The 27,772-nt window shown below is 37.0% G+C and overlaps 1 protein-coding gene across 1 annotated transcript in view; it reads right to left on the minus strand.

Annotated features, from left to right (window-relative positions):
* The window catches only part of UMAD1 (UBAP1-MVB12-associated (UMA) domain containing 1), an 85,682-nt gene that overhangs the window by 31,059 nt on the left and 26,851 nt on the right, over positions 1 to 27,772 (minus strand). Inside the window, exon 4 of the mRNA XM_026090031.1 lies at positions 2,122 to 2,225. Within this exon, the coding sequence (XP_025945816.1) occupies positions 2,122 to 2,225 (104 nt within the window). The remainder of the gene's footprint in view (positions 1 to 2,121; positions 2,226 to 27,772) is intronic.

The raw sequence follows: 27,772 nt of genomic DNA on the forward strand, positions 1-27,772 counted from the left end.
AAGTTTGTAAACAGACCTAAAATTGTTACACAGAAGCTCTGAATATAAAAAAAAGAAGAAAACTGAAAACACCTACATCCAAAATGAATTTTAACAAATCATTCAACAAAACAAACAACAAATCTCTGCCCCCAAGACCCCTTTAAATATTGGTTTTTCTTCATGCTGTTAATTTCATTCTATTACTATCATGTTTTGATAGGCCTCAAACTTGGGAAGGGGAAGTGAAAAGAAACAAACACCACCACTCCCCCCCCCCCCAAAAAAAAAAAAGGGTTAAGAAATAGCCAGTCTCCCCACAGAAGAAAACATAAATCCATTTAACATGTCCTCAGAAATGGCAAAAAACAGCACAGTGGCTAATCTTCGGATCAGACTTCTCTCATGAATAACCAGCTCCACACAGATGATTAAAGGACTACATAATTACATTTATTTATTTATTTTTTAAGGCACACAGGTCAACAGCGTGGATTAACTAGGATTAAAGCGTTACTTTCCGATTACTTTTGTGCTTTAAGCTGGTTTAGTATATCTAGGAACTTTATTTTAAAGCCAGCTTTGTAAAAGAAACTACACCATGGAACTTCTTGTTTACTTTTGACTTGTATGTAAACAATATGGAAATGTTCGTTTTAAAGTATGATCAGTAGATTGCTTGATTTTAGAGACAATGAGATACTAGAATAAAATGTTAACAGATTTTTAGTATTTCTGAATTCAATACTTCAAAACCTTTCTAAGCCTTGTTTGGACTTTCAATTGCATTTTCACATTACACAAATACAGTAGTATGGTTTTGTTAGGAAAAATTTTAAAGTATCAGGACTAAAAGTATCAACAGACCTCTTTAAAATCATACAAAGAGGAGGGCAGAAATTATTTGGGGGAGGGGGGGAGGGAAGGGACAAATAAGGGCAAATACAAATTCCTGACAGAGAGAGAAGTTTAGTGTATAAAGGCTAAAAAAAAATAAAAATAAAAAATATCCATTTACAAGGATACAAGCATAGAATCAAAAATTCTACTTTTTAATAACGAACATAGTATGTTTTCAGTTGCCTCTTTCAATAAAATGTCAAAACATTTGCATGTACACAAAAAGGTCATATTGACACTGCCTACAAAACAAAGAGAAACAATCAAACCAAAACAGAGCCTATGCCGTATTTGAATAACTCATTAAAAAAAAATTTCTGCCAGAAATTTGTACCATATTCTTATCATATACAGAAGAAATGAAGAACGGCTTCAGCTGTCTATAATTTTTGTTACCAACTGCTAAAACTGTGGTACTGATTGTATTTATGCTAAATTATGCCTACACTGTAGAAATATACATCAATCCCTTCCCTAACCTCTGAACAGAAATGGTAGGTTTTTTAAATGGCATTTTCTAACTGAAAGCAAAACATTCAAATTTGTTCCAAAAAAAACAAAAGAAGGGGAGAAAAGGGAAAACCAAAAACCTGCGTAGGCTCATGTCAGCTTCAGGAGCACAAAGGAGGCCGGGCAGTTTGCAGAAAGAGCACTGCTGGTTTCCTGACCAGGCAACCCCAGAGGCCTTTGGGAACTGCCTGGGTGAGCTGCAGTGGGCTTTTTAAACACTGCAGCCAGGGTTTCCAGGGAACTTCGGGCTTATGGGCACCCACATTACAGGGCAACATGTCAGGTAGGTTAACAGAGGCTATCAGAAAAGAGAGAAACTTCTAAGAGAAACTTCCTAAAGTTCAAGGATGAAGGACCACTGGAGAGCCTCTGTCTCAGGCTTTGGAGCATCCAAGATTGAAAGCCTTTGTAATTCTGGCGTGCTCAAATTCCCCAAAATCCAGCGGGCAGACTGTCACAGAGCGCAGGGTACGCAATTTTCCAGGTCCTGTGGCTTCTTACCTACTTGCTCAATGTCAAGCTCCCAGGCAACTACACCCTGCATGTGTAATTCTTTTGCAGAATAATTTCATGCAATAACGTGATTAGAGTAGAATAAGTATCTATTTCAAAACACAACATACCGAAAACAGTCAAAGCCGCCCTATAAAAACAAGCTACATACATCTGATAATTTCCTTCTGGCTATTAGTTGAAGAACTGCCATTCTGTCTGTAGTGTGAACACTATTACCTAAGGGCAAGTTTTCACAACACGGCTGAGTCAATCTAACAGTTTGGTGCTGCCAAAAGGAGCCGTCCTGCTTCTCCCCACAATGCCCTGCAGCACCAGTGGTCCTGTTATTAAAAAAAAGAAAAAGAAAAAAGACACACACAAACAAACAAAAAACAGCACTCACTTTTTGCCATGTTAGTTTTCTGCTGGTTTAGTGAGCTAAGTCAGGGATGTCAAGTAAGTACCAGAGCTGGCCCAAGGGGGAAAGTAATCACGCTTTCAGGAGGAAGGAGAAGCAGAATCACCCTTTTGATGGCAGAGAGGCTCAGTGGTCTTATGAAAGCATATCTTGTCACAGCAGTCTTACTTTTCATTGTGAAAAACCAGAAAACAGTATTTCAGAACTAAAAATAGGCTCCACTCTCCCGTGGACGTTATACAAACCAACATGGAAAATTTCAAAGATATGTTAACATTCATTTCAAAATAACACGATAAAATTCTTAAACATAACACTATAATAAAGTGTTTGGGTTTTTTGATAAGAAATGCTCCTTTTTACAGAACAAGTTGCTGCTACCAGTAGGCTGTAGAAAACTTGAGATTAATATATATTTTTAGTTTTCCTCCTTTTCATCAGGAATTGGTGAACAGAACAGCTAGTTTTCTGTCCTTTTCTTTCTGCTGATGAGAAACTTAGCTTTTACTTTGGCAGCCCCAGGGAATCAGACAAGTGAACACCCACCACACAAAGCTGAATTGCTGTGCTCAAAGAGCCATCTCTGAGAGCAAACAACATTAGTCTGGATGACAGCTCTCTCAGGACTTCCATAAATTGCCTTCACAAATCACTATGGGCAAAGTGTTTTTACAAAAAAATCTAAAGTTTTTCTTGAACAATGCAAAGAATCCATCCAAGTATTTAATTTCTTGCAGGTGTGAATATCAGTGAATACCAGTAAAAATGTAGGTAAGATTATGCAATTCCATAAATTCTGTTTAGGATACACCCAAATGGACCCTGAAGATCATGCATTTTGCTAGGATGAGACCCAAACCAGTCATATTCACATTCTTTCCCATTTCTTGCCATATTCCTCACCATCTTCATTTTGAACTCATTACCCAGTTAGACAAAGAAAAGCCAAAACACAGACCAACAATACCACTCCACTGTCTTCCTACAAAACAAACCAACCCATGCACAAAGGTCTGTGTTACCAGATACCTATTTGACTGGTTGAAAATTGGCAGCTGAAATTCTAGGTCACAAAGACCTGAACTCTCGGGTCTGATAGGGAGCCATTACAGCAGATTAATGATCTTCACAAAGCAAGACAGATTTCAGTTTCCATGATGCAGTTTCTACTTTTCATGTGCTCAACTCAGGAACATGTCCTGTATTTGCAACGTGAAATTTTCATGTTGTAACCTGCCCCCAATCCTGTGTGTAACCTGATGTGCAGTGAACACTAGCAGGAAGAAAATCCAGGGTCATGAGCACAAAACGACACTCCCTTTTTCTCCAAAGGACACAGCCTCTATCCAGAAGGCTACTGATTTCATATTCTCTTCTAAGAGGTGAGGAACGCAGACTTAGTGCCTGGATGTCTACAAATGCAAGCACAGCAGAAAGACATATACTATACATGACCGCGGTTGGACCAGCTCAATGCTGCCAAAATGGGTGGTCCCTTCCTCCCTCCTGCTCTGAGATGTTTGCTTGTGCCACTTACCTTGTCCAGTTCCTTGTCTGAGGCTAGTCCAATTCCTCAGGGCGTCAGTTCTGCTTTCTAACCCAGAAGGTTTTTGCTGGCTAAATTTTCTGCCAGCTTAGTAAGTAGACCGGGTTCACTAACAGATACCTTAATATTACTCTTTGATGAGACATTAAAAGGCTACATAGCATCTCACTGATACCTTAAGGATGTGTTTCCATTCCCTCTTCTCATTTCCTCCACACTCTGTCTTCACTCTTACCTTTCCTGGCTCCATCACTCAACCCCTTTGTGCCAGTTCACCTTACTAGAACAGCACAACACTAATCCGTAAGAAAAAGATAGTTCACAAAATTACAGAAAATTAAACTGCAAGACTAGAGTCTGCAGCTGGGTGAGAAAACTGGACCTCCCACAGGGGGCCAAAAGATCAGCTCAGCTATGTATGGAACTAGCCTAAGAAGGGGTGATTTTCTAAACAGAGCATCTATTTCTACGTGCAATATGATCAGTCGTCTTTAATTTTTGCCTGGAGTAAAGGTGACATTCCGTGAGACCAAGTGAGCTTATCTAATCGCTCACTGCCAGTAAGAAGGGAAATTCTTGTTCTCTTATGACCCTGCCATTGCAGTGACTCTGATGAACATCAGACTTTCCGCTTATTAACCCAGCGGAAAACTACCCACTTTTTTTTCTAGGAGTTGAACTGGTTCACAAAGAAGTCCAACAAATACCAGAGCTGAAGCAAAGGAAGATCACTGAAGTGGAGGGCAGTAGCACCTTTGCCTCTGGGTGGCAGCAAGCTGATAAAATCAGATTATCCGCTCTCAAAACCACCACTGGCCGAACAAATCTTAGCTGAATGAGTTCAGACATAGGAGAAGACAACACACAGGATTTTATCTTTCAGATATCCCACACCAGTTAACTTTAAATCTTCTGTGGTTAAAAAAATTCCTTTGCTAAGACTATGTGCTTTACTGTCTTGCCCCAAAGGGATTAATTAGGAACCAAGGCCTCAAAACCAGCTGATCTCAAACTGTCTAAGCAATTGGGAAGTTAGAAGATTGTGCCTGTTTTGAGTTTGTTAAAATGCAGTAAATTAGCCCCCAAGTAATATGGGGGAATATGACAGCACAGAAAACTTGGGGGATAGCTTACTGGGAAAGGGAAACAAGGCTCCCCATGTAGTTGGTGTTAACAGGCTTCTCCAGAAGGTGATCAGAAAGCACCTAAGTTAAACACTGGCTTTGCATGCAGAGAAGTGTCTTTCCCTCCAGTGATGAAATTGAAAACATTGCTCCCAGATGAAGGCATCTGCAGTCAAACCCTCCTACAAGCGATCTAGTTCATGATCTCCGTACCATTCTACAACATAAAGTGTAGACCTCGCCTAACCAGCCATTCTGAAAGGCTGCAACCAGGAGAAAGGCTCTGCCATAATGAGAACAGTGTCAGATGAGGGAACTGAACACGCGAACTTGCTTCTAGAGAGCCATGGCTAGAAACAGGTCCCAGGCACCAAGGAGATCTGGGAGGAAGGAAATGCTTCAGAGTCCAAGAGACTCCCACCTCCTCCCAGTTACCTGAGGTTCCTTCCAAATTGCAGTGACCCTGCATGTGTTTTCCATCTTTTAGGCATCAGTGCAGGCAAAACAACCCCTACAGTGAAGGAATGAGCTAGGAGCAGGGATTGTTGCCTTAATGGGAAGATCCAAGACAGAAGCACCAGAGGACAGGAGTATAAGCTTCAGCTGGACTTAAGTGTATATCTTGAAAAAAGGTGTAAGAGAGGGATTGTGAGCTTGCCTTGCTTGAGTTTGCTTTAAAAAAAATAAAAAGGCTGGTAAAAAGTAACTAACCTGCTAAAGTGTCCTGAACCATGATTTCCTTCTCCCCATCTGCTGATTTAATCAGCTTATAGTTGTAGTTGCAGACAAAAGTAACGAAAATACAATACGTCTTAAAATTAGTGTCTCTTTATTACTGTCCCAGAATCATAAATTAAAAGGTCAGGACAGACCAAAGAAACATTACCATCATATTAATACCTGATCCAATTTTTTCAAAACTTTGTCACAGGAGACCTGGGATTTAAGAAAGGTGCTCTCAGTTGCACAGACCCTGCAAGTATTTGCACAGACACGCAAATAATGACTTTCATCGTCTCACTTCTAATGCATGGGTGTCAACTGAGTATATCCAACGCAAGAATGCCCAGCAGCACATTAGAGAATGGAGTTCAGAAAACAACCTGCCCACCTTTCAATCCACCACATGTGAGCTTAAAATATCCCAGCACTACCAACACTCAGTGTTCCCAGGGGTCCAGTAGGAAAACAAGATTATTTTCTTATCTGAACCCACATGGCATGGATATATTTACCTGCATAAACCTGAGACCAGGCTGTTCTCATCTGAAGTCTGTATTACCTTCCAACCTCCCAGCTTGCTCCCCACAAAACAGTGTCATTTGTGATAACTCACAATCAGTGCTAAGTGAACCAGAAACGAGAGAATGGCAGGGATCCAGCTGACTCATTAATACCAGTGTAACGGATTAACCCTTCTACATTGTCTCCCCCCCAATTAGTCAGCATCAAAGAGGTTTGGGACTCCACATATCAGAAACATAAAATGGGACAAAGTGTTTGAAAACAAAGGAAAACATCTAGGAGCAACATAATATTCTGCCACAAGGCCTGCTATCTTCAGGGGCCCCTTTATGTAGTTGGGAACAGTGTTTTAAGATGTTAAGCAAAATGTTGTGTAAAAGAGAGCAAGAGAAAAGAATGGCTGGTCTGGAAAGAGTGAAACGTTCTGATCTGTATAATTAACCGTGGGTACAGAACAAACTTGTCAGAGGTATGAAGAATGTATAGTTCAGCATGAAACACACAACTAGCAACTCCAAGTTCAAAATAGTTATTAACTGTGACTACAAAATCACTATAAAATGTTAAAATTCAACTTTTTGTTTTTTTAAACATATGGGCAGCACTTTCTGATTTGTGATGCGAAACAAGATATTTTTGGTTTAGTCAAACACTGCTATTTAGAAAAATCCCTTCTAAAACAAACTGTCAGTCTGAGGTTTTACATTATACTAGATGGAACACTTATTTCCCCATATTTACTAACTTTTAAAAGTTATTATAAATGTGTAACTGCCATAACTGCCACTAAAGATTAATGATTGCTCTCAAAGCCTCTGGGAGCCTTCTATTCTATTTGATAAAACATGATGATCTTTATTTGTTAAAACAAGCATATGTATAAAAGTATGACGTATACCTTGCCACTCAGATAAACAACATATCCCAGACAATTTAAGAAATGAAAGAGACCTCAACTGTATTTGTAATAATATTTTTGGAAGACTGGAGCATTTCTCATTACAATGTTATGCACACACACATTTTCACCTAAACCTGGATTACTGCATGGCATATAACTTGCATGCTAATATTAAAGACTTAAATCCTGTTTTATGCAATACATATAAAACACCTCTACAAACAAAATGTTTCATCATGTACATGGCAGTAGTAAATTCTTGTTCATATATTTTTATAAAAACTTCTCATCTTTTTAAAAATTCAGCCACAGTTTAGAGAATATTCTGCTTTTAAAGACATCCATTCGGCATTTATATTTGCTTCACATAGTCTGTCTCAATTATACTACAGCTGTCTCACAGGGCATAGCTGGCCATCTCCATCATGAACAACCACCACAGACTCTGAAGTTCTTGATTAAAACGCAAATGGTTTTGTGAGCCAAGCTAAAACTACCGCAGCTGCTCCATTTCACAAACCAAGCACCATTCAGCTGGGAAGAATGGCACCGACTCTGAATTGTTCTTCTGAAAGTTTTCACAATAAAAGCAAACCACACTACTTCCAAATTTTCAAAGACATGACATTAAAAAAAAAAAAAGGCTCCACTATTCTGGAAACAAGTGTTTTCTTTTTACTCCGAGCTTTTGATTTTTACGTCAGTGTTCCTCTATGAATAAAAAAACAAAACCAAAAACAACCCCTCCCCCAAGTATACACACATGCAGGTTCCTCTAGATACTTTTAAAGAGTATTTACAACAAGTCTGCAGATGAATTAAATGGGAACTACAATCCCTAACTTTAAAAATCAAGTTCCTGGTCATCAGCTGATCGCTACTGAAGCTGTTAAGTATCATATTCAGTCACGGGATAACTCATGGAAGACGTCACAATTAATATTATTGGCATGCAGTCACAGAGTAACGCAAAAACCTGTAAACTCCTTCATCAAGACAAAATACCAATCAACTCCTGATCACCTGCTCTCCAAGCCAATACTTGCCTACTCCAAAATATATGAAATAAAACAATCTCACTATAGTCAAAGTGCAGCAAATCAAGTCATAACATGTAATTCGGAAGAAAACCATGTTTAGTACAACTTGCAATGCAAAACTTTTGTATGTATTGCCTCATTTTTTAGGTAATGGCAACAAAATAGCAAGTGTTTGTAATAATAGAAAACACAAGACACCCAAAAAGAACTCGCAAAATGCTGAAATAGATTTTTTTCTACTCCGTTGAAATTATATTCACTAAAATATCAGAACTAATATTGTTATGTAGGTTTCCTACAAAATCCTAATATCACTTTCTTGATGGTCTGGCTAGCTTGTGTCCAGGAAAGACTTTACAGCTAAGTTTACTTTTATACTTCAAAAATAGTGAATGGTTAGTCAGATTTTTCTTTTTTAGTTATTTGGCTGCAAGAAACTTATTTGTGGTCTTAGCCAGAAATAAGTGGTACATACCTGAAAACACTCTCCATTTCATTCAAATGAAAAAATTCAGGAATCCTCCTTAAGCTAATGTCGACTGATGCAAAAATGAGAACCAATTCCTTCCAGGCATTAAATTTGCTCAGTTCCCAGTCATGAGAAAGAGAGCTGAGTTCTGTTAAGGCATTTTCTTTAAATTCCTTCTCTAGCACTTTTTTTTTTTTTTTTTAAACATTCATCCCTATTGTATTCGAGCTAGATTAGAAACAACAGGTTAAGTACAGAATAGAGATTATACAATGCTTCAGAATATTACCTTTTCAGCATAGAAAATCAGATTAAAACCCACCAAACTTAGTGTATCTTGCTTTTCATTTTATCTTTAGAAGTTGGAAAAGGTTTGATTTTGTGTTCTCAATTAATGAGGATTGTTTTTAGGTTATATACACCACTGCTGTGTTTTAAAATGATTAGAAGCAAATTTTACATTCTTGTTGCTAACTGAGGATAACACACTTAACAACCATTTGATATCTTTGGTGTAGTTTTAAAAATCTCAGTATTTTAAGAACACAGTGGTAGATGGATTTGGCTTTACATGTCAGTGCAGTCCATATGAAAAGGTTAACTCACTTTTTAAATTGTTTTTAAATATTTTTAAATCTCTGTTGTATACAGAAAAGACACTGTGAAAGATGTAGAGAAAGTGAAGTTTATCTGCAAACAACTTGTAATTTTAGATTTCAATGGAAAGACAGCTTTCATTCTGAAAACCTTATATCCCATTGTACAGAATTTTTGTTGTTGGTAATGGTGGGTTTTTTTGACAAGTTCTGAGCCTAGGAGAAGTAAGGCTTTGCAATGGTCTTACCACAGCTCCTGTCACAAAGTTCTATTGTTAAAAAGGAAAAGAAAAAGAAAAAAAGAAAAAAAAGAAAAGTCTTTCAGGCAGTTAAATTCAGGACAAATTTTGAATTTCCTGAAGCAAAACTACTAGTTTCATTTTAGAAAGTTATGCTTTAGTAACTGTCAAACAGTATTTTTCACTTTAATAAAATTATATACAAAATAGCAATAAGTATTCAAAATTCAAAAATGCCCTATGGAGGCCATGAGAACGGGCAAAGAAAGGACTTCGAATTTGGAATTCACCCCCAGAATCCATGAATCCTACAGATTCAGTGTTGTGGTGTTTCCCAGCCTTCACTGATCCAAAGGTAACTGGATTAGCAAAAACCACATTGCTGCCACATCATACTTTCCTTTTTCTTGCTACTCTGGAAATAAGGCCAAAGGCCTTATTTCTACCTTTTTGATATCTTGGGACAATTAACTGAAGCCTGGGTATTGCTGCAATACTTTTAATTTTCAATGTAATTCGTTCCGTGCAATAGAATACAAATCCATTTCCAGCAAAAGCTGTCCCCTCCAGAATTTTTGTTTTGTTTTAAGTTGAATAATCCTACTGGAAAACTAAAATATGAATAATCAGATGGGATGGATATTTATCCCTAATATTTTCTCAATACAGAAGCTCCCACCTGATTTCAGAGTTTCCCTCATATGTAGCAAATAGGCAGGATTATACATCTGTACTCCGTACTACCAGCATTCAAGCTGAATGCAGTGTGACAGCAAGTGCTGACAAAGACAAGCACTGTGCCTGGTATTACACTGACATGGATTATTCCCATCCATTAGTATCATGAGGATAGATGGAAAGACACGACTTACAAAGAAAGGAAAAGAAAAAAGACTATAAATTTAATCACAAGCTAGTTTGCTACTGGACAACATAAAGGCATGACGTCATGTCAATAATATTTGGGACTTTTCATAAAAGTGCAATTTAGCCTTACACTTGTTGCTAGACATTTACATAAATAATAGCCCCTTGCTGTATTTACACCGTATATAATATTATCACTCCCTAACTGGCTTCGTCTGGTTAACAAGACAGGAACATTTGAAAAAAATGACAGTACTAGATGATAAATGATAATAAATTATTTCCCTGTAGAAAAATGGTAATCAGACATGATGAAAAGTGTAATTCCTTAGAAACTACTCTATAAAGACATTCTATTTAGGCAGAAAAGCTGGAAGGTTATTTCAAGTATTTACATTTTTTTAGTCACAATTTGTTAAAATTCCACACTACAATTTCTAAAGACCTTTGTGTAAATGACAGACCTCTTCCAGCAAAGCCTTTGAATTTAATGTTGTATGAATGTATTATATGAAATGGAAGGCCTGGGTTTTTTGTTTATATAACAAAAAGAGTGTTTATTTTAAATTGAAAGTGCTGTATCACTTGTTATTTTTACTACTTTTTCTTTACAAGGAGAAGTATATATCCATTGATTTTCCTTTAAATTTTCTATCACAGATTTGGTTTTGCACTCGGATCAAACCACTCTCACTTGAAGTCATAGTAGCCACTTTCCTTCAGACAACCTGCCTCGCCATAGCCCTTCCTCGGTGCCTTTCTCTTCAATTTACACACGGCTGCAGCTCTACACATGCTAGTCTTGTTCCACTGTTCTGATGCTTCCTGTAATGACCATTCTTGTTCATTAGAGAGCACTGCAAGAAGATAGGAAGAAAAAAAGAGAAATTTATCATTTTCCTAGTGTGCTGTTCTATGAGCCCCTTGCAGAATCCTGGCAATGGCAAGTTCTCCTGTGCTTTCTCCACATCTCCTCATTCTTAGGATAAGAAGATTCAGAATTCCCTGGTGTAAGTTTCTACTTCCTCTAATATGAAAGTGGTTTTGAAATTCTGGTACTTGAAGAATTGTATGCATTTATCTATAAATCATCATCATATGTCAAGAGATACAGTGTTTAAAATTTTCCCCAAGATTAAAATTAAGAAAACCAACTCAACCCACATTCAACGCAATGCAGACAACCCCCCACCTTTCAGCCTGGTCTTCTCAGATGACCAAGCAACTCATTTCAAGCAAATTAGACAAGAACAGAAGTCTCAAAAATAATTCCATTTTCACGGGTTTCATGAAGAAGGCAGCTGGGCAGATTGAGAATTTAACCCTCTGACTATAGAAAAACCTTCAGCCAGATCTTGCAATAAATCATGAGGCAAATCCATAGGAGTCAAGACTTTATTAACTCCAAGCCTCCCCAAAACGCCAGCATACTACTCCTTTTCCATTTTTTTATTTTTGGCTTTTTAGGATAAGTGACATATAAGGGGGAGAGAGGGGAGGAGGGAATGACAGGACCTACCTATTGAACCTGTATTTTTAGTTTCTTCGGAAAATCATTACTCATTGTACTAGATCTCCTAATGGCTACTTGAAAAACTTTTCCACATTTTTCAAAGGACCCCTGCCTCCTCCTGTCCCTTGCAGTGTTTCTACAGAGACCAAGTTCCTTCTTTGCTAGCCGTTCCCCTGTTTCAGAGCTTGCCTTTCAATCACTGATGGGCCTAGGCCTTGGATAAGCAGGAAAATATCTCACCTGAACTCAAAGATAGGGGGGGAAAACACTATTACAAGTTTTTAATTAAGAAACCATTTGACATCTATCATATGTCATCATTTTTACTCACTAGGAATTATTCTTATGGCAACTGAATATTTCTCAATGGGGAGAATGAAAAACATAAGAGAAGAGTCTAATCTTTAATAACCTAATAAATGTTTTATCAAGAACAGAACCTCCAGAATGGATAATGAATTAAAATAAATGCAGAATCATCATTAGGATGCAAATTAAAGAAACTTGTTTTAACCATAACAGAGTATTATGAAACCACTTCTGTAGTTTTTACTTTTGATAATACTTTCCAATTCACTCAGATGTAAGACCTGCTACTACAGCAATATGAGTCACAGAAATCAGGTGACATTCCTTAAAGGCTCAAAAGAAAGCTAGTAAGGAGCATTTAAATTAAGGTCAAAAATCAAAGTAAGCTTCAAAAAAAGTCTTGAGGTCAGCATTCACGAACATATATTCTTCACAAAAAGCTGCTTCAAATGGAAGCTAAACTCGCTTAGACATTTAGAAAAGTAAAATAAAAACTAAGCAGGAACAATACACTTTCAAGAACACCAAAATGCACGATGCAAATAGAGCAGTCATTGTGTTAGTCATTTGGCAGATCTGAAAGTTTGTACTGGGTATCACAAGGCTACAAAGTACCTTTTCTGAAATCCCAGCTATTTAAGTTTGACAGGGATTTGGTGACAAAGTACAAGGCACAACCTGCAAACACCAGATGTTAAATCGGAAATAAGCAGACCTAACAGTATTACAAGTGGCAGGAGGGAGTGTTTGGATTCAATTCCCACTTTGATAAAATACCCTGGCAGTAATGAAGTAAACTGGATACTATCATGACCTTTGTTAGAAAGTTAATCTTAATAAATGTTTTAAAGAAGCTAGATACATCTTCACTTACCATGAAAAGCAGAAATTTTTCAAGCACCTTCCTCCCATGTACTATTATTATATTTTAAAGTTGAGTTTTGACTGAAATAATCCAGGATTAAGACCATTCAAATCACATGAACCCTTTGTTCTCAGCCATCTGCACTTCCGTTAATTTAAAAATGACAGTACTGATATTTGAAAGACTATAATAACATCAGATTCAAAAGCCAAAAAATTTTCCATTATTAAAAAACCTTATGAACGTCTTTTAGGTGTGGATAACTGAAAGAAAGGAGTAATTTCAAGGCATAATAGATTAGTTTCAATACTACTAAAGTTTAGTACAGACTAAAGTTAGCAATAAATGGGTATGTATGGCAAAACAACAGCAGTTGCTTTTTACTGCAGTGAAACATTTTCCATCTTGCACAATTTGTATCCTCTCACTCCCTTAATATTTTTTATCTACTACCAGTGATAGCAACATTCAAGACATGGGGGAGCAACCTAGAACAGCTTGGTAGAGAGTCAGAGAAGGACGTGTTTTATAGCTTGCTTTTTAAATTATTAATGACAAAGTGATACAGTTTTTATTTTTTTCCACACATCATGTGCTGACTTACTGGCAAAAGTTTGTTCTGAGAAGGTAAATAAGTTTAGAAAGACACAGTGTGAGCAGCAAGCTAAGGAGCTGGAAGACAAGACYGAGAGGCAGAACTCTGACATAGAGAGGCAGAAGAAAAACGCACAGTCACTGCACAGCACAGCTTGACAGTGAAGGCATCAGCCTGTGTTGTGAGAGGCAATGCCCTGCACAAGTTTCTACTTTCAAATTTTACCAAGATACTTATCATCTAGTTTGTACAGTGATCTGCTTTCTCCAGTGTTGGATTGGAGGCCAAGTGGCTTCTTGCACACACTCATTCATACTTCTCACTAAACCTGCACTTTTTCAAAGAATTAGCAAGGGCTGATTTTACCATTCAAACATTTCAGAGATAACAGAAGTGAAATAACTAGTGTACAGAAGCAGCAAATTACTGGCTGCAAGCTTCTATTTAACTATTAAAACATTTGTTCAGTGATCAGTTTATGTTTTAAATATCTTAAGTCTAATGAAGCATTGGAAACATGAAATTACTGGTTATGAGAAGGTTAAGTGTTTAAAAATTATTTATTTACGGTACAGCAGAAAAATTTACCATATATGTTGCTGCTGGGGCCCATTTAGAAGTTAAAGGAAAATGGGAATCAACATTTGGGAAGGCCATATTCCTTGGGACTATGAGACACTCCTCACAACATCAATTGGCTTCTCTTGATGGCGATATTTGTCTTTAAGGGATATTGTTAGCAGAAAAAAAACATTATCCCTTTTTCAGTATTTTCTGTCTCATTTTGCTCTCTAATGAAGCGAACATCTCTGCATTTTTATCTCCCTGTTATGCCACTTCCTTTTTACAGTCTCATTACCACTCTCCATATTTGCTTAAGTACTTGTTCAACAGCAGCAGAGTATCTTTGCATTTTTACTGCAACTCTAAGTGCATGACCTCCGAGCTGTATCTCAAGTTTATTTTACAAAGTATTTATCTGAAATAACATGATTTTGCTTCTTATAAATTATGTAGCATGCAGTCATTCCCAATTTGTAATTTTAAGAGAGAGAAGCAACCTAAGTGCTCACTGCCACTTAAAAGAGTTGGTCCTTCACACTGTCTTTGCTGTTCATCTGAAGCCTTGGGGAGATGATTCAGTTTATTAAGCAGGCAGGAAACCCCAAAAAGTGTGTGTGTGTGTGGGGGGGGGAACTTGTTTTTCACCAGCTTAGTGAACTGAATCAAATCACTAAGAAATCAGGCAAGTGCCTGGGCTGACTCAAGGAGCAGGGGAGAACAGGCCAGCCCCTTTTGGGGACAGCAATCTGTTAAATTAACTCATCAGTCCTGTCTGTCTGCACCTTAAGTGGAAGTCTCTTGGACAAAACCCCACAAGATTGCTCTCCGTTATTCATAAATTACCCTTCCTCTTTTTCTCATACAGCAGGACGGTTTAAGGATGGTGCTTGAAGCTAGTAGGCTCTGCCTCAGAAATGGGGTGTATGTGAATACTCGTGGACAGTTTATTGCACATCAACTGAAAACCAGCAATTCATTAAGCTCTAAAATTTTATCACTAATCACACACATAATGCAATATTGTTTACGACACAAGGTTTTAATATGCAAATATACCAATCAAAAAGCACCCTGTCTTTGGTACTGGAAGTCAGCCATTTTATATTCAATATTTGTGATAAGATTTTCASAGGCATATATGAAGGGTTCTTTTGAAAGTCTTTCTCTTGGTTTGAAATTATCCAAAAGTAGAATGTTTCTTGAAACTTCTGTACAACAGAAGCAGCTGGCATTTTAAAGTGGCAAAGGCACAGTAGTACCCTCATAGAGAAATAATTACTAGAGCTCTGCTGAAAATAAGCTAGGGGGGAAAAAAAAAAAAAATCACTTTATGCATGTCCGTACAATCTAAATAACTATTTTTAATTGCAATCTGGGATTTAATACAAAATGTCATATTGTGCATACCCTAAGTTTCATTTGCATTAGAGTCCATAGTTCCTCAAGATATCAGAACATGCTCAACCTCTTATTGCCAAGTGTTTGGGGACAATCAGTTTCCACAATGTTCCCACTGCTCACAAGCACTCAAAGCACTTCTAGAGTGGACAAATGTCTTTAACACTGCAGAAGAAAAAATCCTACGCAAGACAATAAAGTTACATTAACTGTTGGACAAGATCTGTAGCACATATCTGACTGTAGTACCTCTAGATCAACAATATCACACTCTATGTATGAGTAATTCATTAATCACAACAACCTAGCCCAACAATCATTTGTGTGGCTGCGTTGGCCCACAAGCAGATATAAAAAGCGTTAAAAAAACTGCAACTCAAAAACATACCTATTTTACTTTTTTGTGCCCAGAGAAGGATCATTTCACTTCATTTCCAACAAGAACATATTCTTGTTGGTGACATTGCTCTGTGGGTAAAAGACTCAAGTCCTTCCCCCCAATCCCTGCCCCATTCCCTTCCTATCCACTGTTTCTGGAAACAATTTAGATTAGCCTTCATCTCTTTATTTTAAATGTGGCTTGGTATTTTATTTTTTTTTGCTGGATAGGGGCAGAGAAGAGGGAAGGATTTGTTTTTGTTATTTTGAAATAACCAGAGGAATAATACCAAGTTACATATGCTGTATAACAGGACTTTTAAAATGGTAATTGAATAGGGTAAAAAGCATCACCATCAATACCTGCAGTATCGTTAACAAACTTAGCGCATCTATTAAAACTCTACTGAACTTCTATATAGCATCAGTGTTCCTCAAAATAACCTCATTACAAAGAATTGCCAAGCAGATCCCCACATGCTGCAGGGAACTAAATCCAAAGTGATACCTTTCCCAACAGACCTTACATGCGATCTTTGGAAAAGCTGCAGAGAAGCCAGAAAGTCTAGATAACAGAATGTCTCCAGAAAATGTTATTTCTTCCCTTAATTGTGTTACCCTTAAAATGTATCTTGTATCCTCTCATGGGGTTTGATCCTGGACCCATGAAAAGTAATTAATTGTGATGACGCAAGATCAAACCAGCTATAGGAGTAGCAAGGTCTTACTGCCAAAAGAAGCTTGACGCAAATATCCACATGAGCCAATACAACGAATTCAATGAAGTTACCTATAATGGAAGCCTACACTGTCTACATAGTCACTGGAGCTTTTGGAGGGCAAGTCAATGTATTTCAGTAAAAATGCTAAATGCATTATACTAAGATTAGACATTATTACAAGCATCAGGGCTCTTGATTTGTTTACTCCTGCCTTTTCTCTGCATCTAACACAATGCTGCTTTGCCTCCCTGTTTATACAGCTTAGATCACTGCCATTATTCTGGTACTGAGGAAAAGGAAGGGAAGAAACATTAATCATATCCTTACTAGTTAACTTTGAACTCTGAATTTTTTGCAGTTAGTTTGAATAATGACAGCTATACCTAGATGAGCAAGTCTGTAATTGTATCATCCATGTTATCTATCACAAGATAAACACGTAGTTGTGTTTTATAAGTGAAAGATTGCTTTATACAAAAATTCATATGCTTTTTAAACAAAAATGAAGATCTGTGAATTATTAGAACATATGAAGACAGGTTCCTTTGCAAAGAAATATGAACTCCGTCATTTCTGTTTGTTCTTTTTAATACTTCATGACTTGTACCTATTAATTGTCTCAGTTCTGTGATCTTTTCTATAGTCTTTCTGCTGTGGAGACAGATGATGTTTCTTTGTTAAATGCTTTGCTGTTTCCCGTTGTGAGAAGTTAATTGACTGTTACTATTCAAGTCCTAACAAATAGCATTTCTACTGTCCTTTGCTAATTATGCTGTGCCTGCGTTTTATATAACATTTCACACTACATTTGTTTTTCTACTTTATATTTTAGGGCAGCTTATTTGTAAGAATGTGCATTTATGTTCATACTATCTTAACCTAACAGACCAGATCTGATTGCTTTTTAAACGTATGCGAATAATTGGCTTGGAAACAACACACACACACAAGTACTGCATATTAGCATGAAGCAAGAAAAGTTAAACTGGGCTGGCACTTTAAATAAKCACAACTTGCCATGTTAAGTGCCTGTTTTGCTTTGGGCCCAGTAATAATACAATTGATCCATTTGCAGATAAGAACTGAAAAGTCTGCTTATCTCATTGAAAAACAAGCCTAACCTGCCAAAGAGCGCAAATACTAGATTGTCAAATGTAAAATGGCCGGTGTCGAGAAAAAGTAAAGGGGGAAATATCAGCAGTGACATCTCAGGATTACCAAATGCACTCTCAAACAACTAACTTCACTTTGCTGAAAAAGTAAAGGATCTTTCTACTTCTTTTATTACAGTTAAAGCAAATGAATTTAAAAGAAAGTATATACTAGTATATACTGCTAAGGGATTAAGAAATAAAACTAAATTTTTTATTTTTTATTTTTTTTTAGACAAAAAGTGTTATTTAAGATTAGCTTCTTAACAAAATGCTAGAACAAAAAGAGAAAGGCTAAAAAGTATAGATGGGCCAGATAGGGGAGGAAAGATAACACATACATCATTCCCTTTTCTTAAGGATAGACTAAGAACCAGCAACAATTTTGACTAGATGAAAAAATTGCTTGAAAAATGTATCAAAGCTCTAGAATTGTATATAGCCTAATTGGAGGTAAGACATATTTTCGATTATTACTGCGTATCTTTTATTCTGGGATTTTTGATTATGTTTTCCCTGATTTGGCATGGAGAAAAAAAGCTGGACATGAAAGCCTAGAATCTCAGCATCTCAAGTACAGCTTACAAAAGAATTTGGTAGCTACCAGAATAAAATACACCTGCCATCTAGAAGTTCAGATAAATAAGGACTTTCAAAAATAATTATAGAGGTGGTTTGTTGTAGTTAGGAAGGTCTAAGAACTCAGGCAGGACAAAGTTTCTGGGCAAAGGCATTATCTTTTCTTAGACCAACTAGACTGGACAGAAAATTAGGCTTTGGGTTACAGAACACTTCAAGCCTAAAACCAGAAGCAATAGCTTTGAAAATGAGATATGAGTGCAAAGTGACTGTTCAGAGTTGACTACAGCTTTTAATGTAGATGTCCTATGTTTTATTTTAACTGATAGATACCAAAACTATGGCCTCAGAGAAGATCTTGGTTTTATAGCAATTCGAAATCCCTATCCTCTAACTAACCTCTCTTTCCCCTAAAAAAGTGAGGTCATATCACCTCTCCTCCCACCCTGACTAACACTTCCTTTGCTTTCCAAAGCACCACCTATCTTTTCTTCTGAGGACGGTTAAATTTACCTAAATTTTGAGCAGTTGCCTTGAATTCTATCTAGCTGAGATGTAGCAGCAACTTTCATTTTCATACCTAAAGAAGAGTTTGTATTTCCAAAAGCAAGTCTAGTTTTTCTAGCTATATACATGGTTAATAAGAGCTACTACTTCTGCTTATGAAACTTATCCTTCCTAAAGGCATTTTACCAATCAAACATATAAAATATGTAAAATAAAACCCAAAGTGAATTAAAAACTAATTTTAAAGGACAAACTCTATGCTAGTTAGAGAGATCAGGTTACCTCAGTTTTGACTGTTCAACATTTCCTTTGAAAAGTAGAGGAGAAATACAGAAGCTTTCAATATAACATGCAAGTATGTTTTCATATACTGTGGTTTAGTGAGAGAAAATCTGAACTAAAAATTCAAAGACTAATCTGCTTTTGAAACACATGGCAAATTCAATTAAATTTCTGCAATTTTAAGTTCAAAGACATTAGAGCGAATAATCCATAACATAAGGGCAAGACCATTTTTAAGCACAGAAAGTGAAGTATAGTCACATTTTAAATATTTAGATTTTAAAATAACCTGTTGGCATTAATTAGAGCTGTTAATATGATGTATATGGACAAACAGTTAACACAGTGTAATCATGCCTTAACTTCTGCATTTCCTGAGTTTGGCTCTCAGTTCCATAAGTGACACCATCTGGCCAAACCTCAAGTACAGTCTCATACGTTATCACACTAAGGATATCTGACAACAGTTGGAGTAGTTCAAGCAGTTCCTCTCCCCAGCTGTTGGTCCCCAACCCTACAAAAAAGCCAGCAGAAGAGACTATACTGATGCTCTTTCTCTCTTTTCAAAGCAAAATCTTAGGCATATTTGCCCTAGAACATCCTGTGATGTACTTAAATTTTGACTTTGAGAAAAATTAGTTAAAATTAATGCTATTAGTAGAGTTTTCTGTACTCTAAAAGGTAGTAATAGACTTAATATAATGGCTGATTAGAAAAAACCTTAACAGGTAACAATTCGATCCTAAAAGCCAGTGTTCCAATTTCAAGCACGTGCTAGTCTGGAGCATGATACTCCAAAGCCAGCGCAGTGGACAAGTCTCTCAAACTGCACAACTTCTGCTGAGAAGAGTTTGGCTGACAAAACTGGTTTTAATTCTGATGACTGTCAGCTCATTGCATCAGCTAATACAGTAACTCTATAATAAAAAAGTCTCTATGTAAAGCACAAAAAAAGAAAAAAAAAAGAAAGAAAAATGTAGTCACCACTAGACTCTAACAGTTGTCTATATTCATGGTTTGGGCATCATTTTAGTTATGACCATGAAGATTTGCTCCAGAAAACTCAATTACCATATTATTTGGCCTGCATGTGGGTGTGTTACGTTACCTCAAAATGCTGACGTCAAAACCATTCTGAGCTCCTGTTCTGACTACATCACGCTAACGTCCTTTAAACATTAGCTCCTTAGTGTGATATAAGCCTTCAAGTTTTAGCCTTATACTGCTGCTAATTTTCATTTCCAATTTACTCATGAAGATAACATCAGTTGGTTTCTCTGGTGAACTCCCTGATGCCAGAAACCACGTGTGGGAAAAATTACAAGAAAAAATTCATGAGTTTTCATAAGAGTTTTCTGATCTCTGGAACACGTACAGCAGATTGCCACTTAGTAACAACAACCCCAGTTTTACTTCTAAAAAAGAAAAAAAGCCGCAACCTGTTATATTTTTCCTGATTTGTGCAACTGCTTTATCTGTCTTTCAGACAAACTCTTGGTACAGGGACTTTTTGTGAAATGCATTCACACCTTCCGTAACACTTAATCATAAAGTTGGCTACTAGACACAACTTAGAAAATTATTACCAAACAGAAATTACCACTACGCAACAATTTTGTTTGAATCAGAGGCGAAATATATTTTTTATTACAAAGAGTTGAGGAAAGGGATGGAAAAGAGAGTAAGTAACTGTAGCCAAAATTTTCTGAAACCCATGTACAACCTTTCTTATTCCACCCCTAAAGTGAAAAATGTCCATCTTTGGGCTTTAACATATCCATTTCTAGTGAAGAAATCAAGACAGTTTATTAGCTTGTATTTCCCTCAAATGGACTGTTTCTTTTTTTCAAACTGTAGTCCCCATATTAATGCAGGGAAATCAAAAAAAACCCCAAACTTTTGCAATCCARTGTAGATTCCTCTAATGACTAGCCAGCAGGAGTGTTCAGGCTCAGCGTAATCACTCCTCCCCTATACCCATCGCTATTGCATTAAACTGTAACTTAGTTGATCTACTTCTAGGAGTCATTTATTACATTCTGAGTTCTATGGATAGTGATAGTGCCATAAATGAAGCTCTAAACAACTGGACATATATTTTTATTACATAAAAGTTTGGTAAATATGAAGATTTATTACTTGAGCAATGCTCTACAAGGACATTGTTTATACAGTAAAGTGGAGGTGATTTTTCTTTTTCAGTCTGTAGTTTCTTTCACTTGCTTCTTGCACACCRTTTAGAAGCGCTTACAGATTTTTAATGTAGATGCATTTCTCTGAGTAAGATTTAATTCTTGATAAACTAAGATACTTAGTCTTTTAAAAAAATGTCTGATCAAGATTGAAACATATTATGGTGTTAGCATATGCACGGTTTCTTTATATTAGTGAGCAGTGATAACACACGAGGAAGCTGTATGTTTTGAACTGCCCTGCACCTAATTCCCTTGCAGAAATTTGTGACTGGAACTTTGTGAATGCTGGGACTTGAATATAAGACTGGATTAAAGCCCAAAGCTTTATATTGGTCAATTAGAGCTGTACATTCTGTAGGTGTGAAATAGATGTCATAAAAATCTGCTTTTTCAGTTTTAAGGAATAAATTATTTTTGCTCTGTATTTAACAGAACTTTCTGGTAAAAACAGATTTCTAAATGATCTGTCACTTCATAGGAAGTTGCAATCAACTAACTGGACTACTGAGATAAACTTTTTCTTTTTAAGTACTCCCTGATGCAAAATACTCATTTTATATTCTTCAAAACATCCCTAATAGCACTGTAAATAGAGGTATAAGAAGAAAATTAAATACCTAAGGAAAGTGTATGCATCAAACTGTTAAGTGTAACTGCCTGAAACCCCTACAATATATTACACACTATAGGGTAAAGCAGACTAGAAAAAAAGGTTTTGAAGAATAAGGATGTGCTAATCTTTACCCAGTTTGGTGGTACCCTACTGCACCTTAAAAAAAAGCCCGTGTGAAAAACACTGTTACTTGGTCATATACAAATTGACAAATTGTTACTGTAAATGAATGACTCAAGACTTTTCAGTCTAGATGATTTCTATAGCAGAAAAAAATCTAGTTTCATGCCAAGAATCTACCATTTGCTTAAAATATATTCCTTACTCAGAAACCAAGATTCATATTTGCCTTAAACTGTGCCAGGAGAGAATTTTGCAGCTACAGAAAACCCTGTGTCCTTAAAACCCTCAGATGAACACACAATCCCCTCTGAGATCTGCGCACAGATGTATCATGCTCTCTACCTTCTCTCTTAACCTGCTCAGTCTACCTGGGTAAGACAAAAACAGTGAAATTCAGTGAGTCCAGCGAGCTAGATCATTAAGAGAGCTAACTCGACTGAATTACTACATCAGTGAAATCAATTCAGTCATCATGCAATAAATCAAACCAATTTTCCACTTACGTTAAATGCATTCTCCACTTAATTGTAAGATATTTATATTTCTAATTACTTCTGTTTTAAGTCTTAGTAGTTTTGAAAGTGCCTGGTTTCAGAAAAAGAACTACTTTTGAAAACAAGAAGCCTCCCTCACCCTGCCTACCCATTTCTTCAATCACACCATCTTAGAATTCACACTGCTGGAAAACACTAACATTTACTATGAAAATTCGGCCAAATGTAACAATCTTCTTACAAGCAGCACTAGATTTTCCTCATTACTTTTTTTCTTTACAAAAATTTAATAAGTATGCACGTGGTCTATAGGTCTACCTCAAAGGCTGACTTCATAATCAATTTAAAACAACTGAAGGGCAAGCTGCAGCTGACCTAGGCTGTGCTGTCATCCCGTCTGCCCCACACTGCACCCCCTTCACCGCCCAGCCAGCCTTCAGCACCATCCTCAGGCCAGGCTAGCCACACGTAGCTGATTGAGCAGCGCTCCGGCTCCAGGTGTGCGCAGCCACACCACCGAGGTTGGCACCAGGAAGGTACGCAGCTGCCACTTTTCAGCGGCCACAGGTTCACGTAAAGCAATCGGGAAGCCACGGTCCAACAAAAATGATCTGCCAGCCTATCCCAGAATGGCATGCAAGACAGCATATGTCATGGATAACAGCAAATGCTTATATAAACCTAAGCAAATTGTCATACATGCTATTTAGCAAATTATACTTTAATTTTCTCTGTATATGTTCTAGATCAGCCTTTTACAGAAAATTTAACACTGCACATACAAAAATCTACTTAAAAGTAATAATTAAAAAAAGCTGCCATAAACCTGTGTTTTTATTTCCTGTGGTAATCGTGAATCATGGAATTCTCTCAATTGTGATTAATGGAGCAAGTTACTCCCTGCTCCTACAGTGTTGTTTGCTTCATTTGAAATGAGTTATCTTAAGCCTGGAGTCTAGACATCCTCTTCTCGTAAAGCACCTACTGTGTGCTTAATTGACACACTTCAGGAAGATTCCTGCATAGTAGAGCACAGCGATGTTCTCATTTTGTATCAGATCAACAAAACTATCCCCATTACTGCACATATAAGTCTTGAGCCTTTAGTGCACAAAAGGTGCACTAAAGAATAGCTGGGTTCTGATATATTCAGACAACAGACAGCTACGACGTTTAATATTATACAGAGACTAGACTTCAATAAATTGCTAAAACAGAAATCAGGATTTTCAACGTTCAATTATTTGTTTTCAAGAGTACACCACATGGCTGTACGATTAAAAGCCAAATTAGATCTTGATCATATAGCAATACACTGCAATGACTCATTGAATACAAATGTCAGTAGGAGATCTCAGTGAAGTTCGTTTATTTTTAATATGGTATTCAGGAGCAGCTGAATGCAAAAGTGAAAGAAAAAGATCAAGAACGAGGTTCTTCGCTAACTAAACACGCTTATCACAGGATGTAGTGGCAAACTGACGTGGTTCACCATACAAATTTACAATAAAAAAAAACAAAACATGAAACCCCCCACACTAATCAGCAAAACAGTCTAAGAAGGAAACAATTAGTGGTAAAAGTCTGGATTCCCCTTCACCTTCCAGGTTGGTAAATGTGATCCTTAATAACAAACAAGCAGTAAAGAATCAGACAACTTCTTTAGCAAACACGGTTGGATTGAGCTATTACAGATAATCTGTACAACCTTTCACTACAGCAGATTTATGCCATTTGTCAAAGAACATATTTCTTGAGTAAACAAAAAAAAACCCCATCAAAACCAAAACAGGCTCTTTCAAAATATTCCACATCCGCAGTTTTAGTGGCTCTCCTAAATTCAGCAGCTGGCCAGAAATAACATGGCAAAAATCAAATGTAAATATATTTGACAACTACTTACAACATGTTGTATACAACTTTTAACTATTTTACCTTTTAAGTTGACATCTACAGATTCTCCAGCTAAATGCAAAACTTCTTATAAGACTTCCACATCAAGCCCTGCCAACCTAGCTAATTTTGCTATCTTAAACACCATGGGGGGGGGGGAATACCCCCCAAAAATATCCAAAACCCACCTTATCAAATTTTTTGTCAACCATCAATATGAAACATTTTTATACCATGATAAAATGGAAATGACTAAAGTGTTAATGCTAACAGTGTTAACAGCAAATCTTTACGGAACATGACATGACACAGCTAAATAAATATTCCTAGGCATCCACATTCAGTCTGTTTGCCCACATTTTGAACAAACTTTTGAATAATTTTGACCACAGATCTGTTGAAACTGAACGCTGTTGTAGCCTGGTGTCAGAATCGGACAGCAGGAGAAGCCTAGTCTTTTAAACTTCTTTCAGTCAGGAAAATTTTTATATCTAGTATATTCAGATATAAAACCTGCACTTTTTTTTAAGGAAGTATTAAGCATACCCTTCAGGAGAAGGCAACAATTTATTTCACTGTCTAACCCCCAAATCCTAAGCTGTGCATTTCCATTCTGTTCTGGACAACCTATTTATCTGAAGAGGTGGCCAGAACTGTAGATATGTTTACTATAAAAACAGAAGATTTCAGGTAAGCACAATACAAAGAATAGGAAAATATATTCAGATACACTACTGTGAAAGATATTACAATGTGTCCGGATAATGTGCAGGATCTTCCTTTAAAAATGGACATCTAAAATGAGAAAGGATCTACATATAAATACTTTTTTCCATTTATTTTGTTTACTAATGCCTAAGAAAGGAAATTTTAGGTGCCAAAAATCAATTGATCTTGTTCTGATCACTTGATCAATGATAAATTGGAATATAATGCCCCCAAAAAGCCCTTAAAAAGCACAACGCTGCTTTCAGTTTCTAAAGATGGGACACGTACGCATAACTGAAGCAAGAATGTTTGTCATGGCACATACTTTTTAAGAATGACAAACTGTTAAAAATATTTGAATTAAATACCAAGCTGTAATGAAAGCTCCCCATTCTGAGTAAAATTGCTAGATTGAAAATAATCACTACTGAGAGAATGATACCAGTTGACAAGAGATTTAAGTGAGCTTATTAGTAAACTTATGGGTTTGAAACAAGACTGATGCCCAAAAAAGGCATTTAACATGACTTCCTTTTCTTGATCACACTCAGAAGATTATATTACAAGACATGTGACCTTTTAGTTCAAATACAGCTTCCCTATGCCACATTTTACTGAACTGACATCGTAAGATAAATCATAGTATAACTTTTGTAGCAGCCACTAGCCATATATTACTTTTTTTTAAAGCTCTATTGCTTTCATGAACCTAAAGAACCACCTCATCCTGATACTCTCGTAAGCCTCCCTCATACCATTCCTGGATGGGGACTGAGTAACAGCCTTGCCCTTGAGCCGGAGGATGTGCCTATATAAGCATACGCTGACAAGCGAGCTCCCTTGCTGACCTTTGCACATGGGCAGAAGTCGAGGCAGCTCCAACCCAGACAACATAGCTCCAAGGTAATCAAAACTTTGCTCTCAACAGGTCATTAGCTCAGGCACAGTTCAACACTGCCACATTTTAAGAAGTATGGAAGTCCCATATCCAGTCAACCTGCCCAGTTCAGTCAAAATGAACCAGTCTGTTTGTACTCATCCATACAAACCCAGAGGCACTGAAGATACAACCTTTGGTTAAATCAGTCCCCCAAACCACAGGCCATCCAGCCAAAATGGCTTAAAAAAAATCCATAACAGTGTCACTACTACTCTCTTTCTTACAAGGTTTTAGAAGGGCAAAAGTACAGCAGCAAGAAATTAAAAATACAGTAAGGGCCTTGCTGATTTTTCAAGGGTATAAACCAAGCCACCACTTTACATCTTGATTCTGACCCACAGGAGTGGCAACAAGGCAATGTATTTGCAGTTACCAGACGCAAAGAGGCTGATTGCTCGCTCAAACTGACAATCCTAAACAAAACCTCTGCTACAAATTTTGGTGTTCATCTCCCCCTGGTGGACTATGTACAGACAGGGGAAACTTTGCTCCACCTAGAACAGGAAAGTACCCCTCTAGAATCAAGCAAGCTTTTTTCTTCTTCCAGTTATTAGGAAATCCTCATCCTAGATGCACCAAAACCAGCAAGAGTATCTAGAATAATGGGGTTTCTGAGACATCAGGATGGCCAGCATGTGGCCAAGCGGGCAGACGTTGCACTCTTGCTCTGGAGCCCACTGTTCTGAACACTTAAAAAAACAATTATTAGTAATACAAACACAGAGATTTCTCTGGATTTACCCGGTGTGGCAGCAGAAGACAGAACTAAAGTTCTGCTTGTACACAAGGATGGAATGGAATAAGTTATAAAAGAATAGCCATACTGCTACAGGCACATCATGAGAGATCTGCATCAAATGATGAATTGTTCCTTCACTTTTATACTGAAAATTTCTTTGAATCAGTTTGCCTCCATATTCTGACAATATCCCCAGGGCTTCAGGTGAAGAAGCAGAAAGACAATGTTTCAGTCATCCCTATGGAAAGCCAACATAATTCAGAGATGAAGCACAGCATATCTGACCCACACACGACATATGAACCTCTCCATCTTAACTACAGCTTTATCAAGCTAGTCAAATTTATCCATTCACAGCAGTATTTGGTCCTTACTGGACAAGGAATGCAACAAGAGAACATGTACATAAATACCAGAATTAAAATCTGTGGAAAATACCAAAATGAGAACACCTTAGTCTTTTTTCAGATGTTAAAATTCCCTTTTTTCTATTAAAAAAAAAACATGAGATTAATCTTGTGTCTTCCTGCATAATAGAACCAATTAGAACTTTGTCCAAGTTCCTCTTGCACTGAACGTACCAAACATCTGCAGATTTACTTCCTCAGACATTTCCAAAACTATTTTTTCAAATTGTGACTGGTATAGAAAGTCTCAGCTACAGGTACATTTTAATTTATAGCAACAGTGTCTATATGCTTCCATTTTGTATTTTCTAGGCCCTCCAAATTTAGCAATGTCTACATTCTAGGATGTATAGCACAATCTGAACAGCCTTACAGGGTTATACAGTTGTTTTGTTTTTTTCTTCAGACATTTCTCAATGCATACTAAAGTAGAACAGAGGTTAAAATAAACGTACATGGAAGAACTGC

This window comes from Apteryx rowi, unplaced genomic scaffold, assembly GCF_003343035.1.
Source record: "Apteryx rowi isolate R43461 unplaced genomic scaffold, aptRow1 scaffold_845, whole genome shotgun sequence".
NCBI lineage: Eukaryota > Metazoa > Chordata > Aves > Apterygiformes > Apterygidae > Apteryx > Apteryx rowi.